Below are 25,442 nucleotides of genomic sequence, written 5' to 3'. Positions count from 1 at the left end.
CCCCATAATTCGCCCCCTCCAAACCAACAATCCAGTAACGCTATCTGCATTAACAACTTGCCTTCAACACAAGTCCCACTCATCAGCACATGGACGGAGGAGAGAGATGAATGACCAGAAGAGAGAAAGTATTGCTGTTTATAACACCGTCTCATGTGCAACTTCTCATAAAATATAAATAAATCATATGAATTTGAGAACATTTCGGGTCACACAACCCACATATAGGACAAGCGCGCACACATTGAGAATAGCAGCCTGGTTGTGCTGCACCCTGCTGGAGAAAAAAGGAACTACTATCTATCTATCTATCGATCTATCTATCCATCTATCCATCCATCCATCCATCCATCCATCCTTTTACATTTATTAAACTCCAATTTAGTGTAGCTCTATAAAAAGTATCTATCCTTGACTTTTCTGTAGGTTCTCCCAATTCATTACAAGATGTCAAAAAACATTTTGTTGTACAGTCCTACCCAGTTAATGTTCATGTAATGTTCTGTGATATTGTTTCTTATTCCTCCCTAGCCTTGTAAATAGTAGGTCAGCACAGCAATTGAGATGCATTGAAATACAATTTAGAAAAGAGCAAAATGCAAACTGAGGGCCAGCATTCGCTACACGTTGAGATTGCCAACACTCAAACATGTTTTTCAGCAGATTTTGACCAGTTCAACCAAAGACTGCAATATCACTGGGGTCAGTGTTTCAATGTGCCAAAAAAGCAGTTCTGAAGGAGCGCACATCATTTTACAGTACAAATAATAAAATTAATCATTCATAATACTCACCCTCCTCACGTGGTTCCAAACTTGTATTTCTTACATAAAAAAACAAAGGTACGACAATAAAAACATACAAATATCCTCAAAATTAAAGTTCTTTACTGGTACAATTCATAGTACTGTAGCCAATTTATAACGACCAAAAAACAAAAAAACTAATAAAACTAAATATAAACAGACCAATTTGCACTGAAAAGCATTTTACAAAACACACCGCACAAAGTCCTATTTCTCAGCTAAAATTCTGTAAAATAAATAGTCACGAACAAATCAATAGTATTTTACAAACGGACTCTTATGGGTCAACATAGTGTTGCCGACACGGTTCTGTAAATGAACCCCTGACTTTTTAAACATATCCAATGAATCACATAGGACGTGTGCAGCTTACATTTCCTTTATAAAGACAGAACAGTGCGCTGTCAACTTTAATGCAAATGCTTGACAAAAACACAATAAAAATGAAAATAATAATGATGATGATGATGAAGACGACAGGGCGCACCCCTTTATGTAAAATAAACACTGATATAAGTCGATTAAAAAGGACTAATTACAATAAGTTACATTCCTGCGGAGTATCATGACTGCGCTGTGATATTACTACTGACAAGAGGAACAAACAGTGAGTGAGTGAGTGAGTGTTTTATGTCCAGTTCTGTTCAAATGTACACATTAGTCCACATGCTCATCCATAAACATCCGTTCCCGTCTGTGGAGATTTTCCATCTGAGCTCAAGCTAGTGTCTCTTACATGTCATGGCTGTTATGAGGTTTTTTTTCTTTTTCTTTTGTACAAAAAATAAAATACTGTCTGGGTCATATTTCACACAAAAAATAATATCAGCCCTAAATGGCACATGTAAATAACACAACTGTGATTGGTAGCTTCAGTCAGCATTATACAAATAAAATAGGACTGTTTTATGATGTTTGTTTTTTTTGCATCATCACATTATTGGAAAATTAAGAACATTTCCCTACAAAATGACCACATTATTATAATGCAAAAGAAAAATGGAATTAGAATAAATTCTCAATAATAACATTGAAAAATGACACTCAATAGTAATTTTTTAAAGCTGTATTACAATTTAATTATTTAAAAAGGAAAAAGCAGTAAAACAAAGGTTATCATAAATATATAAAAAATATAAACTTTTTAAATAATATATACTTTTGCATTACAGTAATGAGATTTTCTTTTTGTTGCTTAAATTTAAAAATAATATCACAATGCAAAAAAAACAAACAAACAAAAAAACTTAGCAGCCCTAATATAAGATTGATTTAGTAAAAATAACTTTTCAAAGGGGAAATATGACCCAGACATATTCTCATCAGGTTAAGTGGTGGTAAAGGTTTGAAAAACTTCCGTCTTCCTGGGACCTTGCAGACTAATCAAAGCGGCATTGTCCAGTGGACGAGGCTGAAGTCGGATACTCGGATACTTACATTAGTGCGTCCTCTGTACATTCAGAAAACAAAAGTGAAATGAGAGAAGCGTGTTCTGTCTGAAGGCACAGATACCTCTAGGGGGCAGGAGCGTAACACGGGGCCCGGCCGAAAGGGCAAGAATCAGTGCAAGAACAGGGAAGTGGGAAGGAAACAAGTGGAAATCCTTAGCTTAAAACGCATGGCTCTTTCCCGCTGTGCTCCTAGTAACTCTGTCTCGGCCATCATTCGTATTAAAAGTCTTAAAAAACGTAGCTTGCGAGCCCAGTTTCACCCGAGCTGCATCAAAGTCCAAGCGTTTCCTGTATGTACATAAAGGGTGATATGGTACTGTGCAGTGGGGCTTTACTGAGTGTGAGGTTTGCCGTGGACTCTGAAGCGATACAGGCAGGTGTAATCGGGATGACCCCAGTTCGACAGCACGCGCATCTCGATGATCTGAAAGGCCTTGTCATTCTTCTCCTGGGGGAAATAAAAGGCAAAATAAAACAGTCAGCGTTTCAAACCCTAGTAAGCTGCTCTGCTGTCTACATAGGCAGCATACTAACTAAAACACAACTACATACATGACTGGTACAGTATTTACAATTTTTTTCCAATTGAGTGTGACAGAAGCATGTTGCTAAGCTAATACCACTTGATTTTTTATTAACGCATTCTGGGACATGCAATGCTGAATTTGGCCAAAAAGAAAAGTGCATGTTGCTAAGCTAACGACAAGATACTAGGAAACATTCTGTGTTTTTCATTTTATTTTTAATGTTTTAATTACATTTTATTAATCAAAAAGGATGTCTAATCAATTGCATTCATTAAACTTAATAATTTAACTAATTTTTGATTAAAATTTGAACAATAATTACACCCTTTGAAATGTGTATTATTTAGATTTTTCTTGATTCTGTTTCATACAAATGTATTACCAAAACCAATATATAAAACATTAATAATGTAATGAATTTGTAAAAATGCATCAAAATAATTTTATTTCTTGGCAAAAAAGTGATGCGCAGTAGAGGTTTGCCTTTTAAATATGGTTGAAAAATTGTGACATTCCTTGAAAATGTTTTAATAAACTTTACAATAGTAAAATAGTAATATACAGTACTTCTTCAAGTTAAAACAAACTTTGTTTGGGTTGTAGTGAAGACCTTTGAGTTCCTGTGTGTATCCGACGTTAGTTTTATCAAATGAAATGATAAAATACTGGTCAAGACACATATTTCAATAGCAGTCTTTTTGAGGTTTAATATTCACAGCCACGTCTATATCCCGATTCGATTAAGTGTTTAGCCCTACTTTTGAATGATCCAAATTTGACCAAATTACGTAACATTCCGTGTCACTCCGTGAATTTCAGTTTTATAACTGGATTACGGTAAGCGATTCTGTCCACATTTTCTGCATCGTGGAAATCACAGGACTCTAACCTCTGCATGGGGAGCACATCTATGTTATCTAGGAAGGCAAACCTCAAGTATGAGTTCATTTCATTCCAATCCCTCTCTTTTCAAGAGGTCCATTCACACTTTTCCACCAATTTTTCACTAACCCGACACTATCGAGGAGCACTGGACATCATACAACTGCAAATTCTGTATGTGTATATTTTACCATAACTGGGAAGATCTGGAGTGATTCTCCATCTTCTTGATAGGTGTAGTCACCCAGCAGTTTCCCTTCTTCCTGGTATTCATCATCCAATCCCTGCAGATACAGACAGCAAGACTTACAGCACACCACACGTGACTATACACCACTTTTTAACACAAAAACACATTTGTTTAAGCATCCAGCTAGAAATATGTGTGAGTACATGCTCATAAACCAGACATAAGCACGCATTCTTACATAGACAGAGAATCGCCGAGGTGCGCTGGTGATGTTTCCCGAGGGAGAGAGGCTTTTGGGAATATGCTCCAGACAGAAGGAGGTCGGGATCACGCTTAAAGACAGCCTGATCACCAGATAACCCTGGGAGCCTTTAAATGCCCAGCAGTTTCCAGGGTACATGTCCGGCTACAAGGAAGACAGATATTCACATCATTCATCTTTTTTGGTGTCGTACATTTAAGTTGAAAAATCACCTGATTATTTCATTTGTTTCTTTATTCTATTGTTTGTCATTTGCTCTTATTTTATTACTGACTACTTGTGTTAAAAATGTTTGAACTTTATATTAGTCAGACTAGCAGTTTTTGTTGTGATATAAAATCGAGAATTGTGAAATTTCACTAGTATGTAAAAATGTTGGTGTCACAACCTTATTTATTAAAATACAAGGTTACAATAACAAAAACAATCACTTTTTTTGGTGACGGGGCCAGTAAAAATCCTTATCGTTGAGCCCTGCTATACTAAAGGCACAGCTAAATATAATATTTATTATAATGGGTTTATGCAAGGATTTGTTTAAGTTAACACATTAAATGTTGTTATATTTTCTAAAGCCTAAATATGAAAAAATTATGGCATTCATTTATACTGTAATGTTGAATGGCTATAATTACTTATTTCACCCCCAGAAATTGTAATTAGTATAAAGATGCCATTAAACAAATCTTTGTGTTGTTTCTACATTAATTTGGAGATTCAATGTAAAATTATTTATTACAATATAAAAATACATTACAAATGAGTGCTGATACTCTTACATTTATATTCATGGACTTAGTTGATGCTGATATCCAAATCAACTTAGATTGTATTCAAAGAATATTTTTTTTCTGGGAATCGAACCCATAACCTTGACATTGCTAGTGACATTCTCTACTGTTTAAGCTACAGAAAAGTTGCATATATTGATATGCGTGATGCTGGTTCAGGTTATCTATCACTTCAAGTACAGTACAAGGTGTGTGTTTAGGTCTGTACCTGGATGACGGCACGTGGAGACTGTGAGAAGTACCACAGTGGGATCCCAAACAGGCTCATCAGTGCCGTCTTTGTCTCGTACGTCTCGGAGCAGCGCGTGCTGAGAATGCTGCCACCTGCCAACACACATCAGTCTTGTGTAAAAATGTCTTTAAAGGGCCAGCGATGTTCACATGTACGTGTTCTGTAGATGTGCTTACCTCCCGACTCCAGAGCGTAGTCCACCTGTCCGGTGCGATCCTCGGAGTACAGCCTTAAGGCACGCTGGACAATCAACTGGACCTGCTGAGATTGAGGGGAAACACAATTGGTATTATTTCAGAGATTTTCAGAGAAACATACAATTGAACGAGGAAAAAAAAAAGTTTCCTCAAATATGGCCACTTAAATTAACTTCAATTTGTGCTAAAAGCTGCCATAAACGTTCTTTCCTCTTCACATGATCAAGTCTATTTCACATTTCACAAGATCACATTCTAACAGATTGGGTGTCATTTCATGTGTAATAAACTTTACATCTGTTGTTAAGATATGATGTTTGAGTCTACTTTGAAAGAGCAAGATACATAACACAACTGCTCAAAAGTTTGGAGTTGGGTAGGATATGTTGTAATGTCTCTTTTTTGAAAGAAGTCTCTTATGCTCAGCAAAAATACAGTAGAACAGTTAATATTGTGAAATATTATTACAATTTAAAATAACTTTTCTATATTAATATATTATAAAATGTAATTTATTCCTGTGATCAAAGCTGAATTTTCAGCATCATTCCTCCAGCCTTCAGTGTCACATGATCCTTCAGAAATCATTCTGATATGATGATTTGCTGCTTAAGAAATACTATTATCATCATCAATTTTGAACTGTGTGCTGCTTAATATTTTTGTGGAAACCGTGATACATACATTCAGGATTCTTTAATAGTTCAAAACGTTCAAAAGACAAGCATTCATTTGATGTATAATTCACTCTAAAAAGTAATTCAGGAGACCTGTTATCACAACTTCCAAGTTTAAAAAAGTTTCAACAGTTATTTTGTTGAGTTATGTTGACTTAAAAGTTAGACTAGCTGAAGGCAAACACTACATTGACTCTATAAGCAATGACATCGCTGATGCCAGTGAAAAGTAATTTTTTACTTGTTCATTAAAATTACAAGCTAAATAAGTTACATTTAGCATATGCTATTCTAGCAGCAGATTTTATGTAAAATAGATAACATTAATTGGTTCCAGGGCTACAGCTCAACTAGTTGGAGCGACTTCATTTTTTTGAGTAATAAACTTAAAAACTTGCGTTTGACTTAGAGAAACTTAATTTATAATATAATGTAGTTTGTTGGTTGAACATAATTTCATTCGAAGTTGTCATAACTAAAAAAAAATCTGATGCAAAGTGTTGCATTCATTTTTTTAATTAAGCCAACATTCTTTTTTTTAGTTATGTACCTCCTCTGACATCCCAGCAGCCTCAGCAGTGTGGGCGACAGTCTGAGTAATTGTTTCAGCGGAGGACTGCTGCTGTTTGCTCTCCTGCATCTGAAGAGACAGGTTTCCCAGAATGCTGCGCTCCAGGGTCATGAGGGTCGCGGTGAGGTCAGAGGAGCGTGTGTACTGAGATGCCAGCCATGGCAACAAGGGCTCGGGAATCTCCATTTCACCCCCGTTTCGGCCGTACAACAGAGCGTGCAACTCTTTTTTCACCTGTGCCGACACCTGGGGAAGAAATAAGAGTATATATGTGTATAAGTGAAAAACTCAACAGGATAAGCGTATTATATACCGTATAAACACTACACACCGTTTCATGTATGGTGTCGAGCCGGTCGCATTTCCCTTGACATCCCATCACCCCTTGCAGGTCTGCTCTGATGCGACCCAGGTCCGCTTCCAACCTCTGAACCTCAGAGAGCAAAGCATCATGGTTCTCCTGAGACACTCCAACACTGCAGAGCAAAAGCCAAGAGTGGACATTAATACTGAGACAGGCAGTGCACAGAACAACTACATTTGCTGGTGATTTTTAAGCATGTCTACCTGACGGAGGCCTGTACTGGAGTCTGCTGTGTTACATGGATTTCCTTTGAATGAGAAGAGAATTGAGACAGAATTAGATGAATGAGTGTAATCAATTATTAGAAAGATTTTGTTACAAGAGCTAGAATGAACACAAATTGTGAAATTCAAAAGTTTGCGGTGAGCAATTTTTTAATGAAATTAATACTTTTAACATTTAACATTCATCAGAAATGTTTCTTGAGCATCAAATCAGACCATATTAGTACGATTTCTGAAGGGTCATGTGACACTGAAGACTGGAGTAATGATGCTGAAAATACAGCTTTGCTCACAGGAATAAATTACATTTTAACTTAATTTTTACATTATAAATTACATAAAAACTATATACTATATCGCTGTTTTTACTGTATTTTTGATCAAATAAATGCAACCTTGGTGAGCAGAAGAGATTTCTTTAGAAAACTTTAAAAAATCTTATAGACCCAAAACTTTTGAATAGTATTTTATGCCTTTTTTATTATCAGTTGGCACTTTCTTTTACTGCCTCAATATTCTCTTACAAAATACTGTGATGAATGTTGCAATGGCAAGAAATAATTTCTGAGTCCGAGGACATGGGAAAACAATCTCTAAATCGTAATTGCAGTAATTCTGACAAGACATGAAGGCCTCAAAAGAGTGTGTGTGTGTGTTCTACCTCAGTTCTAGAGTTCAGGTTCTGAAGCCGAAGTTCCAGCTCGGCTAGTCGAGCTTCGAGGCTCGTCTGATGCTGTACACGCTGTTCCTCAGTCTGGAACACACAGTGAGAGAAAAACAACTACAAATTAAAAAGACAGTTGTGGGTAAAATAATGCCACTGGGGACAGAGGGAGGCATGGATTGTACATAAACACAGCAAAACAAGCAAAATGCCTTTACAACTTTTTTTTTAACAGTTAAGGCCCCGATATATTCTCAAGGTAAAGCTCTTTTTCATTCTTCATTTAGGGGTAAAACGAAGTTCGAAACGTGAGCAGTGATATACTGTTATCGAACATCTTGATAATTCTCACCTCCATCCTGCTGACCGTCTCTCTCTCCATCTCTCCCTTGAGTGCGCTGAACTTGGGCTCGAAGAGCTGCGAGACCCACAGGCCGAGACTCTCTCTGTCTGTCTGTCTGTTTATCCGGTCCTCAAGGTCCTGAGCGAAACCCACGGCCTCCTCATGCTGCTGCTTGGCTTTCAGCTCCCCCTGCTGGATGCTTTCCCACAGTGACTCCACACGCTGCTCGAGTCGAGCCAAACGCTCGCTGTCAATGGTCTCCGATGCAGCCTGACAGGGTTCAGATTAGAATTAGATTCAAATTCATGTACTTTATAAATATCAGATTTGACTTGGTCCCGGTTCGTTACCTGAGGGATCGCTGAAGGTGGGATGCGTTGTTCTTCAAATAGTGGTTCTTTTATAAAAGAAGGTAGTGCAGGTAAAGAGGGAAGAGATGGCAGAGAAGGGAGGGAAGGAAGTGATGCGATAGAGGTGACCGCTGTTTTCCACTCAGTGAGGTTTACAGCTGGCAGGAAGGACAGAGTGATGGTTGGACCGAGATACCATAATCCTAAAAACAAGAGAGAAGAGGGAACCCTTGGAAACAGGATCTCTAAATATCACAGTTCATACAAGGAGTTTATGGACTTTCTGGTACTAAAAACACAATCGTAATAGCTTTTAAAGGCACTTCTGTGATAATGATATTCAATTTAAGTTGCTAAGGCACTTTCAGGGCAACAACTTCAACTTCACAAAAGAGAATGTGTGTGTTTGTGCAATCTTGGATAAGTGCGAAAGTAGAATAAGCAAAACCATCTGGGTAGAAGTACACATGATTGCACAAGTGTGGCTGTTAGTGCCATTGCCAGTGGTTTTGTGAAGGAATGTCTGGATCATTACGAAGGTTTCTGTGCCATTAGACTCACAAAAAGGAATCGCAACAACAAGGACTGTCTTTAATAGAACTTGTCTGTGTGTATTAGATTTAAATAGGAGAAAGTTTTTTACCATATAAAAAGCGCTACACACTGAAGTGACATGCTTTTGATTGCCACAAAAGCACTTACAATGATAGCCTATCAAGCAAGTGTGCAGCAAGTTCAATATACATTTAAAATATGCAGATGCACGGTCATAGAAGTATAACAACAACACTTGCAAACATTGTACTACTAATATGGGTCAACTGAAACAGAATCACTTACCAACCATTTTTCTCCAAATATACAGTTTCTTTTGTTTCTGAAAGAAACCTCTTATGCTAACCAATATGGTTCATTTATTTGATCAAAAATACAGTTTAAACAGTAATATTGTGAAATATTATTACAATTTAAAATAACTGTTTTCTATTTGAATACATTTTAAGGTGTAAATTATTCCTGTGATCAAAGCTGATTGTTCAGCATCATTACTCCAGTCTTCAGTGTCAGTTCTAATATGATGATTTGATGCTCAAGAAATATTTATTATTATTATTATTAGGGGTGTGACGAGACGCTTACTCCACGAGACGAGACGAGACACGAGATTGGGTTCACGAGAACGAGACAAGACGAGATTTTTACACAATTTTTAAGAAATCCTCAATGATGAAATGTATGAATGGAAAATAGTCTTTTATTCAACTGAAAATCACAAAATGCAAAACAATTTATGTGCATTTTGAAATCAACTTGTAATGAATGTTATTTTACTTCTATTTTAATGAATTCTATGCAGTAAAGGACATGCAAACACTGCAAAATGTTTTGCTATAAACTCTACTTCTCCCTGTACGATTTCACATGAGAAATCTAACTCCTTTCCACAAATCGAACATAAAAAAATAAAACAGTATAAATAAAATAAATATAAATAACTGAAATAACACTTTAAGTGCAAACAGTAAGTGTGTATCCATAATCAAAGTACTGCTCTCTCAAAACTACAAGTTCAAACAGAAACAATTTTTTTCTTCAAGCATGAAAAAGAGATAAATTAACTAAGATAAGCCTAAGATATGGTCATGTTCTTTTTATATGTTCAAGAATATAAGCATGTCGACGATTTCTGGCAGCAGTTGAGACCTTTGGGCAGGGCTGCACGATATGAGGAAAAGCTGCGATGTGCGATAACATTGTTTAATATTGCGATGTCGATATGACTTTAAGCTATACTGTTCCCATGTATTAGTGCTTTAATAGGTTCTTTGCGTGATAGGTCAAATGTTTATTACCTGCCTGGTTCAGATTACACTATTTTAGCGCGATTTTGGCACGATCCGTTTCGTGGAGACTCGTAAAGGACAACGGGCGTCGGGACGCAAGATTCGATCGTATCATTTCGTATAGTGTGTCATAGTGGGCGACAACGCGTCTGTGATGCTTCACGACATCACGACAGAAAGACTAGCATGTTTAATTTTAACGGTCCTCCACGACGGGTTGAGTGTGAGCGAGAGTGAGTGAGAGTGCGGTTACAGTGAGTGTGCGAGTGTGCGCGCGCGAGTGAGCGTGTGTGTGTGTGCGCGCGAGTGAGTGAGTGAGCGAGGGACAGTGAGTGTGTGTGTGTGCGGAGTGTGTGTGTGATTGGCCCGGCACACAAATGATTTAAAAGTGGCAGGGGCATCTTCAATACAAATTTCACCCTCACGCTCCATCACGCTGACATCACAACAACTCACGAGACAAAGGTTTTTTTTTTTTTTTTTTTTTTTTTTTTTACTCACGAGACAAAGTTTCACCTCGACGAGAAATCTCGTCGCGTTTTAATCTCGCGAGATCTCGTAACACGAGATCTCGTCACACCCCTAATTATTATCAATATTGAAAAAGTTGTACTGCTTCATATTTTTGTGGAAACCGTGATACTTTTTTTTTTTTTTTAGGATTCTTTGATTTTATTTGAAAAATAAATATTTTGTAATATTTTGTAAAAATATTTATTTTTGATTCATTTAATTTAATCTTTGATGAATAAATACATTTATTACCCTAATAAAATAATAAAAACCCTTTTGAACAGAGCTATGTGTATATATACATACACACACACACGTATAAACAAGCAGTTAAACAAGCAAATGCGGTTACTTCTGCTTGGTGTCAGCATGAGAATAGCAGGAAGGGACTGGATGCATCTGTGAAGGACTATTTTCATGTAAGTAATATAAGCAAAAGGTCTTCCACCTGGAAAAGTAGTCCCACCTCTAAAGGACAGTTTAGACTTCATAAGATTTTTTATAAAATTAGAATATTTTCATTTCTTTCCAGATTTTTTACACTAAGTGCATGTAAGAGCATGTAACAAAAATACATGCTTGGGTTCATCACTGTAAAAGTGTTTCCATTGGTCTATACAGCATCTCATAGATTGAATACATTGAAATTACATTGAACTTCAATAAATTGTATTATTCCTTTAACATTAAGTACTAATCCTTTACTGACAATATCAAATCTCACCGAACAGCAGCAGGAAGGGTAGCAGAAACAGAAGAAGCTTCAGTAGTTTGGGCAGACACCTGACAGACAGAGAGAAAAATACTGTCAAAAAGATATATATATATGATATTTGCATCCTGACCAACGAGTTAGTGCTTAATATCCAGCAATATTATGGATTTGATGAGAGAAAAAGTTGAACTAAATTCAGCTGAATAATGACACTGTTTTTTGCATCATCAACCCTGTTACTGAACTGAACTGTCAACCCTGAACTGACTGGAGCTGAATAACGACACTATTGTCTTCAGTAGAGCTGCTCAAAGCTGAATTGAACTTGTTACATAATAAATTAATTTTACAGTTAGAGAACTGAATCAACGCTGAACTGAATTGAGCTGAATAAGGATATACTATTATCTTTTTAGAGCTTGTCTCAAATTTGATAAAGTTTGTATCAGTGATTGTTATTTTCCAGTTTATTACCGTGAAGCTACTTCGAAACAATTTCTATTGTATAAAGCGCTTTAAAATAAAGATGACTTGACTAGAGTATATAAAAAAATAAGCAAAAGCACAATATTTACATAAAGGTGAGAAAATTTTACCTGGTGAGCAGAAAGACGTTGATCAGGGACATGAGCGCCACCAGCTGATACCATCCTGTTCCCAGCCACCAGAAGGCGCCAGTCGCTGCTTTCCCTGTTCAGAGCAGAAGAGGAAGTTAAATGGAGTGATGTTACACATTGACAGGTTTAAATGATTGAGGGAAAAGAATTATTAGTGAAAGAATCAGATACAGAGATGGATGCAGTCGAATCACCACAGCTGAAAAGTTGAGGAAGGAAGTGCTGGTTAAAATGATTTCAGTCTTCAGAAAGAAGTCATATGGGTTCACTGTGCCAAAAACGACACTGATGTGAGAAAGAGAAGGAAGTGAGAGAGAAAGGCGAGCATGCTGGAGTCTGAATCATATCGACCTGGAGAACACACTGCCAACCACAGCACGGACTTCAGCTTCCGAGTCACAAACGCACCGGCAGAGCCGAAGCTTCGGCAAACCCTCAGAAGACCGTAACCTGAGTTAACCAGAAGACATTCAGACAACATCCTGCTATCTTTCCCACAAATTTCATTCTAGTGTCTTACACCTTAGCGAAGACTTTAAGTGAACAAATGGATTTAAAACACAAGTAATGTCATGAAAGCTTACAAAAAGAAAAAACACAAAAACGTCTCTCCTGAAGCGAGACACTGAAGTCGATGTCTACTAGGAAGGTGTGTAAAGATCTGAAGGTGTATAACCTGTGTAAGAAACAAGGGCCCACAAGGCTGTGAATACGTGGCGGGTGAAGGAATAGCGTTTATGCTCCATGTGTGTTTCCATGTGCTGCTTCCCTTTGCAGTCATCGCCTGTAAGTCAGCAGTGACGACATCAACATCAGCATTACAACTCATGGAAAGGAAGACAACTTGTATGAATAAAGTCAAGAATATACATTTATTAAATAATATATTCAGAATCATACACTACCGTTTGGGGTCAGTAAAATATAGATAATTTGTGAAAGAAATTAATACTGTTATTCAGCAGCGATGCATTAAATTGATCAAAAGTGACAAAAACATTTATAATGTTACAAAGAAATGCTGTTCTTTTAAACTTTCTATTCATCAAAGAATCCTGAAAAAAATGCATCATGGTTTCCACAAAAATATTAAGCAGAACAGCTGTTTTCAACAATGATTATAATAAGAAATGGTTTGGAGCACCAAATCAGTATATTAGACTGATTTCTGAAGGATCATGTATATATATTAAATAGTTATTTTAAATTGTAATATTATTTCACAATATTACTGTTTTTAATGTATTTTTGATCAAATAAAATGCTTTTTTTTCAAACCATAAAAAAAAGAAAATCATACTGACCCTAAACTATTAAATGGTAGTGTATGTTTAAATATCAATCTATAAAATAATACATTCAAAATGACTGAAAACATAACATACATCATGTAATTAATAAAAAAAACCCACTAAGATGTAAAGGCAGGAAGTGTCTGATAACTCAAAGGTATAGATACATTTATTGTACCAATGACACTCGTGTTTGACAACATTGAGTGGACAATTTGTCGTCCTTTAACTCATTCAAGAAAGGACCATCACATGCTCTGTTGACCATCAGGCTTAGGTTCTGTCCTTAAAGTAGCCATTCAGAAACAAATGACCCCACAAAAATCCTGTTGATGCCATTTCACTACTGAAAAATGTCCACATCGTATGTTTTGATGGTTCATTAGCAGTAGTTATTTTGTAAATGTCTGCCGCTGAATCTGCTTGTGCGCTGAAGGACTGTGTACTTACAGAGGGAGCCGTTGAGATTGAGATGTCTGTCTGCGGTCACCAGATCTCGCACGTTCACACTGCCACAGTAGCTGTCATGAGCTGAAACACACGTACCACAAAAGTCAACCCCTGCTCACCTAAAATCCCAGCATGCATTTCACTTCATTCAAAAGAGCAAGTGGGCATGAATTTGCATATAATTTGCATATTATTGGTCTACTTTCAAACATTCATGGTGAATCAGAAATGCAGATGTTCAACAACATATAAAAAAAACACGAAACAAGCTCAATTTATGGTACATTAAGTGTTTTAAATTATGGAGAAGCATAAAAACGGTAGCGATGTTTGCGAATTGACTAGATGGATGTCCTCCTCACCTGTCCTGTCATTGTCAACACTGTTCAGAGAGGTGGTCATAGTGGCATCTACAGCTGTCTGATGAGCTGAAGACGCGGAGTACGGTAAAGTAAACACCGTTTCCCCCTCCTTCCCGTCTGCGTGGAACGAGCAGTCCTTACAGATGTAGCCGTTAGCCAGATTAGCGTGCGCCTCCGTTTTACTGGCATCTCCATTCTCCAACAGAGAGCTGTGAGCAGTTCTTAGTCTCCGTGCTGAACACAACATTTGGAAAAATAACAAGAGTCAAAGCACACTGTTAAAGAAGCCATTTTATGCCCTTTTACAAAGTCTTGATTTTGTCCCTGGGTCTACTAGAATATGCAATGTACTCTGATTGGTTGGCTGTACCAGTGTCTTCGAGTGCGTTTCAGGAATGTCACGGCCCTTACCATAAACGCTCATCACATTTATGGCACATTTATTTTGCGTATGCCTTAAGTGGGAATTATTTATATGAGGAATATTGTGACATGTTTGTCCCTAGAAAGAAAACTCAAGACTACAACTGAGGCTTTCAGGGATTTCAGAAACAGTTTACTGATATAGAGAATAACTCCCTTTGGAATGACTTTGTAACTTTGCAGAGCTTTTTCATGCTCAAACAGCAACATTACACACTAAAGAAAGTAAAAAAATGTAAAAAAGGTCCTTTTTTTAAACTGATGTGAAACACAGAGGACAGACGATGACCTGGCCTAGAGTTATTTACTCTGCTAACTTAAACAAAATCTTGAACTTCCAACATAAACAGTTGTTTATGCATAGTTTATATAGTCAGGCTTATATAAGCAATAGCTACAGCGTGACATTTGCCTAAAATAACAACAATTACATTTTGCCAGTTTTCACAAACTTTATGAATAATAAGCACTAAGTAATCGTGCAGAATTTAAAATGTAAATGTGTTTTGACTTCACTAGTGAAAGGCCACTGACCAGAGTACACGTGTGTGGCGGAGCTCTGTCTGAGCGTGGACTTGTCCAGCAGGCTGGAGATCAGAGACGCATCACTGGCTGTACTGTTGAAGCTCAGGTCTGATGTGCTCTGATCGTTCTGTGGAGTCTGAGTCACGCTCTGAGACTCGTACATGGACGAGCCCTGCTGCTGCCTCCGGCTCCGCACAGACCTGCGGGACAAAATACACTGGGTCATTACATTTCAAAGTGAGGATCACTATGCACTTCTATTACACCCTAAACAAAGTCATTTGTTGCTGCCACAATTTTTTCTCATGTGGCATATGGAAATATGTAAGGAATATTTTCCTCTGATAGTGAGGATCATGAGGGAAGATCACATGATCATTAATGGCAAAAGTTGCTAATGGAAGGAATTTGGTTCATTTATATACATATATATATACCAGAGTCACGCTCTGGTATATATATATAATTGTTTTGTGTGTGTGTGTGTGTGGAAAGATCTCTTATGCTCACCAAGGCTGAATTTATTTGAATAAAAATACAGTATAAATTTTGTGAAATATTATTACTAAGTAAAATAATTATCTTTATCCTTCAGAAATCATTCTGATATGATGATTTGCTGCTCAAGAAACATTTCTTATTATTAATGTTGAAAAAGTTGTGCTGCTTAATCTTTTTGTGGAAATTGTGATGCATTTCTTTCAGGGTTCTTTGATTAATAGAAAGACAGTGCTAAAGTCCAGAATTTATTTGAAATACAACATTTTGTAACACTATCAATGCTATTGCAATCACTTTTGATGAATTTAAAGGGGTCATGACATAATATATCAAATTTTCCTTGAAGGTTGAAACATCGTTTTTTCCACATATACATTGCTGTTTGTGCAAAAAACTTTGTTAACATAAGTAAACTAGAGCCCGACCGATATATCAGCGGGCCGATATTAGGCATTTTCAAAACTATCGGTACGGCCGATAAATCTAAACTAAACTAAACTAAACGGCCGATAAATTAATATTTAAAAAATAAAATAAAAGCGGATGAAACACCCTGCAACCATGTTATGAGTGTTGGCGCTGCATAGTTTGTCCACCAGAGCGCACTCTACAAGGAAGACTGCTAACATCAATGAGCTTGGAAATCACAACAAACTTATTCTGCCTAAATAAAGTAATGATTACTGTATTTATAACTAGCATATCTGTAGTTCCAGTCCCTGCATTCTTATTAAACAGACAGTTTAATAAGAAGATACTTTATAAAGACAGTACATTACGCGTTTACAGGCATCATCTAGGAAAACAGTCTCGACTAGTCGAGTCACGAACGCCATGCTACGTTAGATTTCACAAACGTAATTCCTATCGACCAGCTCACTTAGCACAGCGTTCGTGACTCGATTAGTCAAGACTGTTTTCCTAGATGATGCCTGTAAACGCGTAATGTACTGTCTTTATAAAGTATCTTCTTATTAAACTGTCTGTACACTTACAAAGTTCTCAATGCTTCGGTTTGTATGTAAGGACCCTCATTATGCTACCGTGTTAGTGTGAGGCTATTTTGAGCCTTGTTAGTGGTATTAACTAGCGATTTACTTTTACTTACTCTGTGCCCCATATACTAGCGTTATAAGCTAATCTGTTTTTAGAGATAAAACTCTTTACATTTGATTTTCATGAAAACGCATCGCAGGGAACGATCGACTCGGTAACCATGTGTTAATTACCTCACATAATGTATTTAGTGCATCACTAAGTAGTAGATTTTAGAAGGCAGGCAGCAAATGATGATTGAAAATGGTTTGTTGTAGCTTGATGGAATAGATGGATAGAATTAGGAGTGACCTTTGTCTTGTTTAATAATAATACAAATGATGATGATAATAATAATATCATCATCATTGATTTTTTTTAAATTATTAGTCAATATTAATAATAATAGTTGATTTGATTTGTTCAAAGGACTTTAAGTTTCATATCTTAAGTTTGTATTTTTAATATACATTATATTTACCAGAACTTTAATATATTCTGTTCTGTTGTGAGTGTGACAATAAAGTTAATTTTAAAAAAAATAAGTTTATTTTTAAACTGCATTATATTATTTTAGTAAGGCTGAGGACTCTTAAATAACTACAAATAACTAATGTTAGGGAAAATCTGTTCATGTTTTGTTACACGTTTCTGGATTTAAAAAAAAAAAAAAAAAAAAAAAAAAAATTATATATAATTATATATATCAGCCGATATATCGGAATATCGGATTTTTAAATCACCAAATATTTGTATCTTTGTATTGAACATATTAAAATAATTTAAAAAATCCATCTCATGACCTCTTAAATGCATCCTTTATAAATAAAAGTATTAATTTCTTTAAAAAAAAAAAAATCCTGACCCCAAGCTTTTGAATGGTAGTGTATTGGGTCAACGTTGTTGGACATTTGTGTCAAATTAAACAACCCGTCCACTCTGACTAAAAGCTTTGGGGTTTAGGACATATCATATTTCTAGACTGGAGCCTGCATCACCCCCACAGCTAAACATATCAGAAGCATATGCACTAACCACTATGCAAAAGCTTTAACGCATCTATTAATTAATACTATTTATTGAAAGACAAAATACTACTTGTCCACTTTATTTAAAAAAACAAAACAATTCAATAAATGTGCATGCTTAAACTTATTTATTGGGTCATTAAACTGACACAAAATTAAGTACTGGCAGGTAAGTTGTACGAACTTGCTGTAAGTCATGTCAAATATGCGCTTCCAGGCTGATCGCACAAACATATCTTTTGGGGGGGATTTCTGTAAGGTTGAAAAGATGGTATTTTCACTATGTCATTCATTTTTCTTCATTCATTTAACTCAAGCACTAACATGTCAGTAATGGCAGGACAACCTTTCTTACTAGTGCAAGTTGTAATGCTAAATGTCACTACTTGTATATTTCTTAAATCTAAAGTTGCGGAATAGCATAATTCAGTGAATATAATAAATTTTAAGATGAACCTCCCTTCTTTGAAGCAAAGATGTCCACAGTAATAAGATAAATGGATAAATGTAATGGCTTTAAGAGATTTATTTGCCACATAATTGTTACATGATTCATTTGGCAAAAACAGCAAATAATAGGAGTTTGGATAATTTGGTCCTCATGTAGTTGTGCTGGCTTGAGGCTGTGCGGGTTTACCGATAAGAAGTCATGTTTTACACTTGGTTTGTTATCTCAAACTGACAGAGAGATGAACATCTGACCTGTTGACGTTGCTGCTGCTGCTGCTGGTGCTGGTCTGCTTGTAGGAGCTGACATTGTGATTCCCCTTGAGCTCAGTGAAGCTGTTGTCACCATAGAAACCACTGCTTGTCTGTAGTCTCAAACTACGCCGTGACATTCTGGGCGAGTCGTACACAGGATTGATTTTGTGCTCCTTCTCAAACTCAAGGGCTGCGGACGAGTAACTTGAACTGAAGAGAGGAAAAAAACATGTAAATTCAGATATAAGATTTTCTACATAAAATAGTCTAGGGATGCACGATATATCGGCCACCATATCAGTATTGGCCGATATAGGTTCACGTTTAATGTTATTGACCCAATAAGAAAATTAGGCCAGTAAATTAAAGGCGATAAATAATGGATTATTTCCTTCAGCTGAGACGCTTCAGATGCACACTGTTCGCCATGATGGTTTTGAATTGCTTGAAATATGACTGGAATCGCTTCAAAAATGAAAATTAAGTTAAGTGCAACATGTGCATCCCAGGTCTGATTTAGATTTATCAGCCAATACATCGGCTATCAAATATAAAGAATTATCGGTTATCGGCCAAAATGTTCATATTGATGCATCCCTAGATATAACCTGTTGATTATAGCTGCTCATGTAAACAAGTTTTATCTTCTGATAATGTCAGTAGTAAAAAATAATATAATCCAGAATGAATCCATTCCAATTTAGCACATGCACTGAAAAAAATAAAATAAAAAAATACTGGAAGAAAAAATGTAAAATTTTAATTTGAAAGACATGGGAACATTCCAAAACGATGGAACATTATGAACTTTTCAAAGCAATGAATATACTTTTAAAGCTCTCCAAGGCTATAATTACAGGTGACAAATGTGAGTTATGCACCTGCCCAAAATCGCCCGGCCTTTCAAACCGGGTGTTGCAGTAAGGGAAAAGAGGCACAAAAGAGGCCTAGGGCAACTCTACAGGAGTCAAAATCCTCCATGAAAGAAATGGGAGAAAGAGTTGACAAGATGACAACTGCGCACAAACCTGTCTAGCTCAATACATCTAACTTGCTGCAAGAAAGTCTTTGTTGAAACAAAAATCACATTAAATCTTGACTAAAGATGAAGAAAGTTAAAAAGCTTTAAATGAATGAATGAAAGAGGTAGCTGGTTGGTGTGAGATGTTTTGGTATAAACTAAAAGTTAAAGATGTTACAAAGCAAACAGTTCCTGAAGGGAACTACAGGGGGTTTGTGACATGACGAGAAGTGAACCGTTATAATTACTTAAATTCTAAAAATGTAAAATCAAAATAAATAATTTTAAAAGGAAACAAATCAAAATAAAACTTCAATATTTCATGTGACCATTAACTGACATCAGAGAACCAAGAATATGCAAATGTGTGGATAAATGAAAGAAATACTTATATTTATTTGTATTGAGATTTTGCGAATCCCTGCTCTAGGATAACGCTCTCAATCACACTGCTAAACAAACTGAAGAATGCTTTCATAAACATCAGAATACTACATTAAGTGCAAAAAAAGGGTAAAAATCACATTACAATCTAAAAAACAAAAATAATGATTTTTAAAGCAGAAGTTAAATTGACTAAACTAAAAATGTATAAAAACTAAAAGCATGGACTAAATAGGAAAAGTAAAAGGAACACACATTCACTCATCTAAACTTTATTTCATCTATTAAACTTCATCTAAATTGTATTAGCCTACATATGATTACCCCATTACAATGGTCACTTTACAGTTATTGGCGTCATAAAAATACACTTAATAGTAGAGGTTTAAAAATTACACATATGGCACATTTATTAGCAAAATGTACAATACACACGTTTTATTTCTCAGCTGGAAAAGGAAACAATAAGCGGAATAGAAATGCACGTGTCTGATTGAAACCCCAGTTCATCGACATTTAGAACAGGTTCTTATGACTGGCAATAAATCTCATTCTGATTCTGAAATGATTCCATAAACATGAGCCCAAAGTGTGGCACTGCCATGCTAAGCTGTATGATTCTGATGAAAGATTCAAACACCCACGTAATCTCTTTCCTAAATGACAACGATTCGCCTGTGTCTAATAAACCTTTGAAAAAGAATTCTCAAAAATATTACACAGCAATCATAAGAAGAAATATCTCTTGAGCATCAAATCCTCATATCAAATCCTCCTGACACTGAAGACTGGAGTAATGATGCTGAAAATACAGCTTTGATCACAGGAAGAAATTACAGTTTAATATTAGGGGTGCCACAATCCGCCTTTTTTGCCTCCGATACTGATTCAGATACCTGGGATTCAGTATTGGCCGATACCGAGTACCATTCCGATATCAATAAAGTTATCAATAAACTTTCGTTGCTCAAAAGTATTGTAATATGAAAGGCTCCAAGCGGCACGAAACGCTTATGCGCATTTCGTGCGCAGAATGATGCGCTTGAAGCAACATGGAGTCACAGTGCGCAGAGATAGCACTTCACATTGAAAAGGTCAAAGCACAAAGGGAAGAGATATTGATGCGTAGTGTTATCAGGGTTCCCACACCTTGGTTAACTTCAAATTCAAGGACCTTTCAAGGACTTTCCAGGTCCAGTACCCTCAAATTGAAGGACTTAATGTGGGAACACATTTCAAGTAAGAGCAAAGTTACATTGTGTTAATGCAAAAAAAGCTTTGAAACATGAAAACTGTAACAATGATACATTGTTACAGTTTTCATGTTTCAAAGCTTTTTTTGCATTGATTTTTGGCCATACGACAGAGATCTGATATTCATTTGTTGTATTTCTGTTTTGCATAAAACTGAAGTGTATTCGGTACATCCATACTGTCCACAAAGTACCTTATCCGGGAAACACTTAACGTAAATGCGTGTAACTAACGTAAATCAAGCAAGCTATTATGCATAGGCCACGAAGTGTTGGAGAATAACACTTTAGCGGACCGGAGGGAATAATATGGAATTTATTCCAGAAAACTTCTTGCACAAAATAAATTCAAGCACTTTCAAGAACCTGTATCTATGTTTATTTGTTGTTATATATTATGCAATTAGTTTGAGCCTTTTAACAGTTTTAATTTCAGAACAATAGTGCTCTCTACTCCAGTGTTGTGATCTAACAGGCATCCGGGAGAAAGTAACATGTGAAACTCCTGCCAGATGAAGTCCTTTCATGCAAAACCATAGACATTTATCTACAGATCTACAGTATAATAATAGGAACATTGAATCATCTTGGAGAGAGTTTCATCGAGTTCACTGCCGAAACCGAGCACAATGTGCTGTTTGAATGGAGAATGACTGACAGCTTGGCATTTTGAAATATTTATGTTTATTTGGCCGTTTAGGCTCGCAACCGAAGACAAAGCTACTATGCTTGTCCGTGTTGCGCTCGGAGCGCGCGCACATCATCCTGTCAGTAGAATTCAGTTCTCTTTCGCGACTTATCGCGCTTTTAATATTTCATTTTTAATATTTATTTTACATCAACAACGGAGCTGGGCAACAAGTCATGCGTAAACACCACCACAACGCCCACAACACAAAAGCACAAAATAAACCAAGAAACGGAAATGAGGAACATCTTAAAATAACAGTTCCTTAAAGGCTGTGTCTTCCTGTGAGAAATACCCACTGGATCTGTGCCAAATCAGATTAGCTTGAATAAAACGCACCCCTCCTAAAGCTAAAACTTCACAGAATTACTAGAAGGCGCTTTATCTTCAACAAACACAATCCCTAACCTTCAGCAATATGACATCATCCGTGTAATATCAAATCCTGAAAGATTTCTGGCTTTGCAGCTGGTTTATTATTGGCACAGGAAATGAAAGGGCTCTGTTACAATAAACGAGAAAATACTACTAATCAATACAGAAACTAAAAATAATTGTAAACAAACAATGAACTAGGGCTGCACAATTTTGATGAAAAAAAAATCTAATTGCGTTTTTTCTAAGAAAACAAAAACAAATAACGAATTATGATAATTTTATCAGATGAAATTTTATCAGATGAAATACTAATTTAATATTTCATTGTAAAATAAAGTATTTAAAATACATCACTTTGTTTTACAGTACAACTGTAAAATTACAATACTGATATATATGGCTGTCTTAAAGGGATAGTTATGATATAATGAGCCGGCGTTCTGACGTAGAAACTGGAAGCGCTGCACTGTGTTTATTACGTGATCAGCGCAGGAGACTGACGTGGAAGAGAAGAAATTGTTAAATAACGCCATTATTTTTGTTGTTGTTTTTTGCACACAAAAAGTATTCGTGTCGCTTCATAACATTAAGGTTGAACCACTGTAGTCACTATTTTAACAACTTTACTAACTTTTCTGGGCCTTGAAAGTTGCTGTCTATGGATGGTTCAGAAACCTCTCAGATTTCATCAAAAATATCTTCATTTGTGTTCTGAAGATGAACGAAGGTCTTACGGGTTTGTAATGACATGAGGATGAGTAATTAATGACAGAATTTTCATTTTTGGGTGAACTAACCCTTAAATGTCTTTATTTTCAAACTCTAAACCATCATTAAACCCCAAAGTTCATTTAGAAAACATTTACTTGAAACAACAACTAGCTTATACAATTTTAAACACTAAAGTCTGCAAACAAATACAACAGATTTCTTCTGCGCAACTGCATTCTGGGAAGCTTTTTTAAACAGTCTAGAAGGAGTTTCCATGCATTCCTTTATTATCAAGCCCATAATTTCAAAAACATATTATTAACATTTTAGCTTTGCAATGAAATTCATATGCAGGCACAATTTATAAGGGTCTAAAACTAATTTCAAACTTTCTGAACAAAAACTTTTTGAAAATGGCTGATTTGGCATTGTAGCTGCACATCAGCATCAGTGTGAATGACGCTTAACACCGCAGAGATTTACTGCTTGACATTTTATTGCAGCATCATGCATGGTTAAGACCATATTAGTATCTTAATTACTCGATTAGCACACTTTTTAGTGCAGAGGCAGACTTACAAAGGTCAACCACCTCCCCAGAATCCATCTTCCACACACACACACACACACACACACACACACACACACACACACACACACACACACACACACACACACACACACACACACACACACACACACACAGACGGCAGAATGACAGGAGGAAATCTGATTAGCGAGAACACATGAAGCTCACAGTGAGATTAAGGACCTCAGGGCTCACCAGCGTCTGAGCTCAGGGCTTTATTTCAGAGAGGCACTACAGGGTCTGAGTGGGCTTAACATCAGCTCCTGTTCTACGGTCAACAAGCGTCTTGCTCCACTTCAGTATCATTACTGCATCAGCTGACCCTCTTGACCAATCACTCACTTCCCACTTACTATCTCAAATACTTTATCCCTCTTCCTTCACCTTACCATGATATTGATTCAGTCATACTCACTGTCAATACCTATAAGAATGCACTGATTTTTAAATAATATTACAATAAGCCAATTATTATATTGGTAAGCATTATGATATTCTGCAATATTACTTGTATCGTAATTTATTATACGGCTCCGTGGAATACTTCATTCTGATTGGTCAATTGCTGCATCCAGCGGTATGTTATTCCCAGATAACAACCACGTTTTTTCTTCGTGGAAGTTTTGCGTTTGGTGAGCTAATAAAATATTAAAACTCAAATCAATATTTTGTGTACAATTATTTAATTATGTCATCCGGTATTGCGGACTCACTCTCCTTTCATACAAACGCAGCTGCTGCCACTTGCCACACGGTTGTTTTGTACACTAATGGATTAGAAGATGACAAACTGGTACGATTTTAAATCGGTTTCATCTCAAATCAATATCTCTTAAACCCATAATTATCTGTGTGGCGAAATGCCGTATAATAAGTGGTATGACTGTACCATATCCCTTAAATGTCCGTCTAGTTTGAACTTGCCGCTTGCTAGCAACTGCTTTCTCTGCGGAAGCATTGCGTTTAAAATATAAATAATAAAATATTTAATACAATAAAGTAAAAAACTCAAGTCAATATTTTATGTCTGATTATTTACTTGTTGCAAGTAGCCACTTAATAAGCGGGATAATGTACATCCAGCAGCTTGTTATTACAGAATAAACCCCTTCAGTGTGATTCAAGACGCATAATCACCCTGTTGGGGTTTATTCTGCGATAACAAGCGTCTGGATGTACATTATCCCTTACATAAGATTTTGGTCTTATCGCCCAGCCCTAAAATCAAGGCATCATATTGTTTCAGGCATCAACCATCACTTCACAATGTGCATTAAGTAATGAAAGCCATGAAGACTCATCTTTACCTCAACCCACGGAAGCAGTAAAAAAATGTATATCCAATACTGACCAAGTAAAAAAAAAAAGAAAAAAAAAAAGAAAAAAAGCACAACATTGTGAACTATCAGAGCTATTCCCTTATAAAAGACATTTTGTGCTTGGCTCCCCCCCCCGAGAATTACTATCAAACAGAAAAATGTGATGTGGTTATTCAAATTCTGTGATATCATTTCCTCTATTACAGCTCAGTTAAAGCAGAACAAAACCCCTATTAAGTAACTTCAGTGCGTTTGTTCAGCACGCACACATTATCGTACAGCTGTCGAACACTCCAGCAGCTGCTGAGTGACTCTGCAGAGCCATGCACACTTACTCCTGTAGAGCTATTCCCTTCATGCAGGACACTTTCCCAGAATGCACGTCTTCTACCATCTTGCTTAACATTTTAATGAATCCCTAGAGTTCCACCCTGATGTCCAAATCAGAAGCAGCTATATTAAGAAAATGTATTTCTTGGTGTTTCTGCCCCAGTTTCACACAGGTTCCTCTGACTACGCAACATGTGACACATATAATTTGAACAAAAATATGCATGAAAG

General features: G+C 36.4%; 1 protein-coding gene across 7 annotated transcripts in view; it reads right to left on the bottom strand.

Annotated features, from left to right (window-relative positions):
• Nucleotides 1-867: 867 nt before the first annotated feature.
• Nucleotides 868-25,442, bottom strand: part of sun1b (Sad1 and UNC84 domain containing 1b) — a 35,162-nt gene continuing 10,587 nt past the window's right edge. For 4 of the 7 annotated variants that reach the window (XM_084117879.1, XM_084117880.1, XM_084117881.1 and 1 more), the window contains 19 exons: nt 18,539-18,748; nt 15,282-15,472; nt 14,325-14,558; nt 13,963-14,043; nt 12,897-13,004; nt 12,572-12,670; nt 12,200-12,293; nt 11,613-11,671; nt 8,532-8,734; nt 8,191-8,451; nt 7,836-7,928; nt 7,154-7,197; nt 6,918-7,062; nt 6,566-6,832; nt 5,318-5,402; nt 5,118-5,233; nt 4,095-4,262; nt 3,858-3,950; nt 868-2,705 (listed from right to left, as the gene is read on the bottom strand). In XM_084117879.1, the coding sequence (XP_083974005.1) occupies nt 2,589-2,705; nt 3,858-3,950; nt 4,095-4,262; nt 5,118-5,233; nt 5,318-5,402; nt 6,566-6,832; nt 6,918-7,062; nt 7,154-7,197; nt 7,836-7,928; nt 8,191-8,451; nt 8,532-8,734; nt 11,613-11,671; nt 12,200-12,293; nt 12,572-12,670; nt 12,897-13,004; nt 13,963-14,043; nt 14,325-14,558; nt 15,282-15,472; nt 18,539-18,675 (2,595 nt within the window). In that variant the 5' untranslated portion in view covers nt 18,676-18,748 and the 3' untranslated portion in view covers nt 868-2,588. The remainder of the gene's footprint in view (nt 2,706-3,857; nt 3,951-4,094; nt 4,263-5,117; nt 5,234-5,317; nt 5,403-6,565; nt 6,833-6,917; nt 7,063-7,153; nt 7,198-7,835; nt 7,929-8,190; nt 8,452-8,531; nt 8,735-11,612; nt 11,672-12,199; nt 12,294-12,571; nt 12,671-12,896; nt 13,005-13,962; nt 14,044-14,324; nt 14,559-15,281; nt 15,473-18,538; nt 18,749-25,442) is intronic. The other 3 variants (XM_084117882.1, XM_084117878.1, XM_084117883.1) reach the window with 2 other exon arrangements.

The sequence above is a fragment of the Abramis brama genome (genome assembly GCF_963993115.1).
Source record: "Abramis brama genome assembly, chromosome: 1".
Taxonomy (NCBI): Eukaryota; Metazoa; Chordata; class Actinopteri; order Cypriniformes; family Leuciscidae; genus Abramis; species Abramis brama.
Note: the sequence above shows the minus strand (reverse complement) of the source record. Positions and strands in the feature narration are given on the sequence as shown.